At 39.2% G+C, this 6,922-nt stretch overlaps 1 protein-coding gene across 1 annotated transcript; it reads right to left on the bottom strand.

Moving 5' to 3' along the window:
- Positions 1–211: 211 nt before the first annotated feature.
- LOC307085525 (sodium- and chloride-dependent GABA transporter 3-like) lies at positions 212–6,345 on the bottom strand (the record flags this gene model as incomplete). The annotated part of the gene is made up of 14 exons (XM_079750344.1): positions 6,162–6,345; positions 5,649–5,783; positions 5,185–5,322; positions 4,769–4,856; positions 3,862–3,994; positions 3,620–3,754; positions 3,222–3,325; positions 2,950–3,074; positions 2,481–2,593; positions 2,262–2,399; positions 2,073–2,175; positions 1,853–1,953; positions 797–967; positions 212–331 (listed from the first exon to the last, which is right to left on the bottom strand). Exons 1-14 carry the CDS (start codon positions 6,313–6,315, stop codon positions 212–214), a joined length of 1,758 nt encoding a protein of 585 aa, XP_079606470.1. The 5' UTR covers positions 6,316–6,345.
- Positions 6,346–6,922: the final 577 nt, after the last annotated feature.

Raw genomic sequence — 6,922 nt, 5'->3', positions numbered from 1 at the left:
TTAACAGACCTTAATAAGGATTATTTACAGGCACCATTCCATAGTTTTTTGAAACAAGGCTCTATTTTACTTGTACACGCTCTAGCAAAACGTGTTATACAAAAGACTCTTCAATTGAACAAATGACAAAGATTTCTCAGCGATATGAATGTGATTAAAAAAATAACGAAAACCATTGATAAAATACAACAGTTGACAGTTGAAGTCTGAGTTAGGACATTTCAGGCTCGGACGCTTCCAACTTCATCAGCCCCTCATCTGTCTCAACGGCTCCCATTTTAGTGTCCTGCGCGGTTTGGTCTTCAACAGGTTGACAAAGGATCGATAAACGCTGAAAAGAAAAAAGTTATAAACATCTTACAATACTGACTCTGATCCATGTACTGCTGAATGTGTAGTTTAATAAGAAAGCTACTATATATTGCATCCATATCGAAAAAATGCATCTGTAGGTTTCCTTTACTTGGACCGTCTGATCTTAGTACGGATAACCCTCTACAGTGAGCTCTTTTTGAGACCTTGTATTGCTTGTTTTGCAATGCAGATCTGGCAACCCTTCCTTTTCATCGTCACATAAGTAATGTACGGGTGCTAATGAGATTGAGAAACCATGATTTTTGCCATATATAAGTGGTAGCATAACACACATTACAAAATATTATCTCAACATAAGTATTTATTAAAAACTAAGTCAAAATAATCAATTTCACGCACCATCATTAAATGTTTAAGAGATGATCTATTATATGATAGGATGTGATATGACAAATACAAATATGATGTATCAAACACTGACCTGTCTCAAGGGCCCTGTGCCAAGACAGATCTGCACAAAGGCAAACAGTGGCACCATGAGGATAGAAGACATTGACATGATCCAGCCCAACACGTGGGCCCAATAAGGGTAGACATATGCAGCAGAAATCTCCATTTGTTTGTAATTCAGCATATACACAATGAAGGAACCCTGTTGAATCGTGGATAACGGTTGTGAAAGGTCCATGGACATTATAGCTATTACTAATCATGTCAAATAATCCTATAATTCTATGAGTGCTTTTTTACAGATTCTCAATGAACACTGACCCACTATCCTTCCTCCATTTTCATGAACTGGTAACACTTTTCAATAAGGGTACAACTATTAATCATTAATTAAATTAGTTAATGCAGTAAAAGCATTAAATACATTTTCACGTTCAGTCATTGTCAAGTAATAATTTACTTATGGTGTTCATGTTAACCAAGGTATTAATTTATACAATATTGAGTTAATCCTACAGGATCGAAGATAGTGTGCCAGTGCAACAAGAATATCTTTAACTAACAAGAACCAAACTGCGCTACCACAGCCTAACACTAAGCCCCTAACGATATATTCTAATGCTATATCCCGTCCAATCGGAGGAGACGTAAAACCGAGGTCCTGACTCACTGAGGTCATAAAAGATCCCAGGGCACTTATCGCAAAAGAGTAGGGGTTTCCCCGGTGTCCTGGCCCAACCAGGCTCATTCATTCTGGCCCCCTAATCATCCTCCTGTATAATTGTCTGACTCATTAATTCCCTCACTCTCTATCTGAAGCTGGTGTGTGGTGAGCGTTCCGGGGCCGATTGGCTGCCGTGCATCACCCAAGTGGGTGCTATACACTGGTGGGGGGTAGTAAGGGGTCCCCCCTTCACTGCTGTAAGCGTCTTTGGGTCATTGAAAAGCGCTATACAAAATTAATGAATTATTATTACATAATAATGATTATAACCGCATCAGGGTTTACATCATCATGCTGTTGGAGCCACACCAGACCATATCTCCATATCCTGTCCACGGTAAAGCTAGAAAAGAGATGACTCACCATTGTCAACACTGGAATACAATACTTCCAACACAGTTTAAAGTAAAAACATGGCCGTGTTCCCGTCATCTCTTCAATGATGTTGTAGAATCTGTCAGCCCCTTTATCCAGAAAATTTAGAAATTAACTTAAACAAAAATGCTTTTCCAATTTGATGATGTTTAGGATGAAAGTACCTAAACATTGGAGAACGTATTATACACTCTGATGTTTTTCTTACCAAATATCCAGCCCACCGCCAAACATTGACACACTGCCATTATGTCGGCGCCCATTCTAGTAAAGGCATAAAAATCTATGAGCTGAAACACATAGATGCCCCCCTAGAAATTGGACAAACAAAATGGATCACATTATGAAATAACAATAATCAATATGTTTTGTCATTATTTAAATAGTTTTATTGTACCTCAGAAACCAAAGGCAGTTGTATCAGATAGCTTGCTATACAGATGAGAAGAACAAAGATTTCATTCCTTCCAGGTGTGCGGAAGTGTTTGGGAAACAGGTCGCTGACCGAGGTGATGAAACACTCCACTATCACAAACTGGAAACACACACAAATGACAAAAACTAGTCTGCATGCATCAACAAAAAGTCACCGACTCCCACAACGTCAAAACCATACATGTGTGTCCACGCTGAGTAGAATAAGCATCAGGAAAAAGCAGATGGTCCAGAATTGAGGCAATGGCATCAGGGCTGTTGCTTGGGGATATGCGATGAACGCCAAGCCAGGACCTTTGTTGGTAGAGGTGAGAGAGCCCTTTTGTTTAGGTTCAAATTCCAATCAAAAAAGGAAAATGGTGACGATGATCAAGAATTCCATTCTGACAAAATTTGAATGTTCGAGAAAGTACGGTCTGTGGTAATTACAGTCCAATACTTCAACAGTACGAATGCATATGCAAAAATACAATTTTAACCTTTATTTTGGTGATGAGTTGTAGGATATTGAATTAGTTTCAGTTAAGCTTAATTTGTTTACGAATAAAAATATTACAAAATAAATCATGAAAATGATTAAACTAAACATTATTGTTTATAGTTTCGAATTTTGAATTGAAATTGAAAGCATGCAAAACAAAATGTGCTACCTGAGTCTACCACCATGTCAACGGGAACACCTTGTCTCTCCGCCATGAATCCAAGTACGGAGAAGACAACAAATCCAGCAACAAAGCTGGTTCCACTGTTGAGCAGACACAACAGGAAGGTGTCCCTAGAGATCACAGTAAAAACTGTTAAGAACAATCTTGACAAATATACAGTATCTACTTTGATAATTCAATGATTGAATTGGAAAATGAAAATGGAAAATAGTGTTGAATCCTTGAGTTCTAAAATAAAACACTGGACTTTCTCGTACTTGTAACAATTATTGTTGTGTTCATTATAGCTCCCCAAAACGTTCAATGTTCCAGAAGCCAGGCCGTAGGAGAAGACTATTTGAGATCCCGCCTCTACCCAGACCTGTGTTATCACAACAACATCAAAAACAATACAAAATGAATGAAAAACATCAGAAATGCTTGTTCAACGGTATCACTCTTACTGCTGGGATTCTTGCTGGGATATGAAATACAATATTTGTTATATTTATAAAGGATCAATTCAATATTTTTGTTGCTTGAACTTTAAATTCTTGTCCATCCCCTCATAAGAGTGTGGTCTCTTTCTCAACACTTTCTTTATTTTATTTTAAACTTTGCCATAACGATCATACTGAATGGTAGTAGTAGTCACTGTCTGTATGCAGCACTCTACCTCAAGGACAGCCACCTGTTTTAAGTCTGGATACAGGTAGTACTTAATGCCTTCCCAAGCTCCAGGTAGAGTCACACCTCTGACGAGGAGAACCATCAGCATCACATAGGGGAACACTGCAGTGAAGTACACAACCTGAAACAGTAGGAGAGTTGAACAAATCTCTAATGAGTAGCGACTGAAGTCTGAATTGTGTTGGATGGTTTCTTTGTTTGCCTTAAAATAACAAAGACAAGCGAGACCTTTCCTGAAGACTTGACCCCTTTCCAGATGCTGAAGTAGCAGAAGGTCCAGCAGGCCAGAAGACACAAGGCCAGGTCCCATCTGACACTGCCCAGCTCCCCGATGCCTCCAGAGATGGACAGAGCCCGGCGTCTTGACATTTAAACATGCTTACATTGAAAACAATGCAAACTCTAACAAGTTCAACTTCAACTTCAAAATACTTTATTGTCCCCCAATGGGGGCAATTTGTTGTGCAGAAGATAGTATACAAATCCAAGTCACACACAATCACACACACACACACACAATAAAAAACAGTATACAATCAATAAATAGTAGTCAATAAATATGTAAAAAAAAAAAAATACACATAATATATATATATATATATATATATATATATATATATATATATATATATATATATATATATAATATATATTTATAGAAAGGCAGAGGCTCAGCATATCCAAAGTGTGAGTTGGGGGGGTTGGGGGGTTACAAACAAATTTAACTTCTGTATCTTCTGTAATATTTGCTCATCTTCAAAGTTATAAATTTGATAAACGTATATAACCATTTAAACCTGCTCTGTATACATTTTCTCATTAGCAGCCTCTAGTGGCTTGAGTTGTAGCTACATCTTTTCTTTCTTAACTATATCATTTTTCGGATCTCAGATTTTCCCACTGTGGTTCCTGGTTTCTGCTAGTCTCTATAGTTTCCCACGCAAGAGTGGACTAGAGATTTACAGAGACAAATTACCAGGCAGGTTTTAGTTATTTTATGGACTAAATATCTGCAGTAGAAAAGGGACATAGTGCAGCTTTAAGCTAAATATGTTTTATTTGATTGATGCATGAAGTATGTGAGTGGGTGTGTGTGATGTAATGATGTCAATGTTTAGGAAACATATCCACTCACTCCCAGAACTCTGTAGCCGCAGAGGTGGTGTTGGTAAAGTTTCCTACAGTCACATTAGATTGTGAATGCTGCAAATCCACACAGTTGTCTGTTGACAAGGGAAAAAGGTGTTAGTAATAATTCAAGATTACGAGAAACGGTCATCCAGGGCCTCAGTGCTACTGTTCGATTGCAAATGAATTAGAGTATTGTAGTACATTTCACAGCCTTGTAAAACAGGCTCCAAACAAACAGCCCACCTTTTCCTTCAGTTGGCTTGAGATCACATACCATCCTTTATTGTCAAGCCGTCTGGTGAGTTAGTTGAGACACATTACACTGCTTGGCTCTTTCAGCTGCACTGTCAATGTTTACTGTAGAGGGTACAGCCCCTACTCTAAAGCTAACATGTTGATCACTGCACATCTCAGCCTTACCTGTATTCCAGCTGTTTCCACAGTGGGCCCAGGGTAGCTGGGCGCTGAAGGAAAATATCAGGTAGAGTAGGGCCCAGGCTTGGATTACAATGTAGACAAAGCCATAGAGTATGATGATGAGCTGTCCATATCCAATACCTACGAATAAATGTGCAGAGTTAGCCTGAAGTATTTGATTTGGCACACAATGATATGTGCCCTTGGACAGGCAGTTGCAAATGGACTGTTCCTGTTTTCTACGTAGAGGTTTATTAGCAATTGGCTTATATTGATACTCTCATTGATACTGTGTTCGTCAGCGTCTGCATCTTATTAAATAAACGTGCCTTCTGCATTGCTTGGTCGGTTGTAATGAATTAAATGTGTATCTAAACTGGTTTGATGTGGTAACTTTATTTTATCGCAGACGCATAAACCTGATCTAATCATCTAATCATTCAAATGAACCACGACTTTTGTCTTACCTTGTGCGAGCGGACACAGCTTCCTCCAACAGGTGACGGCTCCTTCCTGGGTGTATTGACCAATCGCACTCTCCATCAGGAACAGGGGTAATCCACAGAGCACCGCTAACATGGTATAAGGTACCAGGAACGCCCCTGAACACACACACACATACACACACACACACACACACACACACACACATACACACACACACACACACACACACACACACACATACACACACACACACACAAACACACACACACACACAAACACACACACACATTTGAATTGTATGTCCACATTAATACAAAAGCATGTATTCAAAGATGCAAACCTATGAAATAACTTGTCAGTAGTATGTACAAGTTACGCAATAACATTAAACTAAGACTAATCGCAGGTTGCAATACCAGTGGCTCCCCCGTACGGATTGGCCAACCAATGATCTGGGATACAGAGCAGTAGGTAAGTACCTTCCTCTTCGACTGACTCACTTCCCATCCAGGCGACAGTACCTCATAACTCACCTCCACCGTTCTTGTAGCAGAGGTACGGGAACCTCCAGACGTTCCCCAGACCAACCACATTGCCCGCCACGACCAGGAGGTACTCCGTCTTATTCGCCCACTTTCCTCTGGCTTTCTCATGGCTCTTCTTCGTTTTCTTCTGTTCTCTGTTCATGATTGGCTCCCAGATCGTACAGTGGAGCTCCTTCCTCTGCCAAGTGGATTTTTGTTCAATTTCAGTTATTTGCTGGAGAAGAACGCCATCCACTACTTTGTAGTTTTTCCTTTGTCTTTCACCTGCTGGGAGGAACTTTAGGTGTGGTACAGCAACTTTTGTCAAACATCTTTTCTGGAAAAAGCTTGATTTACATTGGTCCATCATGCCCTCATCCCATCTTTTAGCCGTTGGTTAGCTGGACACGAGGGCAACAATTAATGTTTTAAGCCTGTTTCCCTGTTTAATGATTAAGGATCTTTTTTTTCTTAACACAGGTTGTTTTGATCTGTCAGTTATCAATAATACTCGAAATTTCTAAAAGCAAATTCAGCAATGTAAATGCTCATTGAACATGTTTTATTCTTTTAAGTATTTTATTTGGTCGTAGTAGCTACTGCGAATGTAATAGATGGTAAAGTAACTTTTGTTACTTTTGTAACTTTTTTAACTTTTCAAAGAAGGAAGCCTAGAGGTAAGTTTACACCCTAAATGAACGGTTCGTGCCGATTTTGCGAGATTCTACTCTAAAAAATCGGTGAACGGTATCGGAAACGTTGATTACATG

Source organism: Pollachius pollachius (genome assembly GCF_949987615.1).
Source record: "Pollachius pollachius genome assembly, chromosome: 14".
NCBI lineage: Eukaryota > Metazoa > Chordata > Actinopteri > Gadiformes > Gadidae > Pollachius > Pollachius pollachius.
Note: the sequence above shows the minus strand (reverse complement) of the source record. Positions and strands in the feature narration are given on the sequence as shown.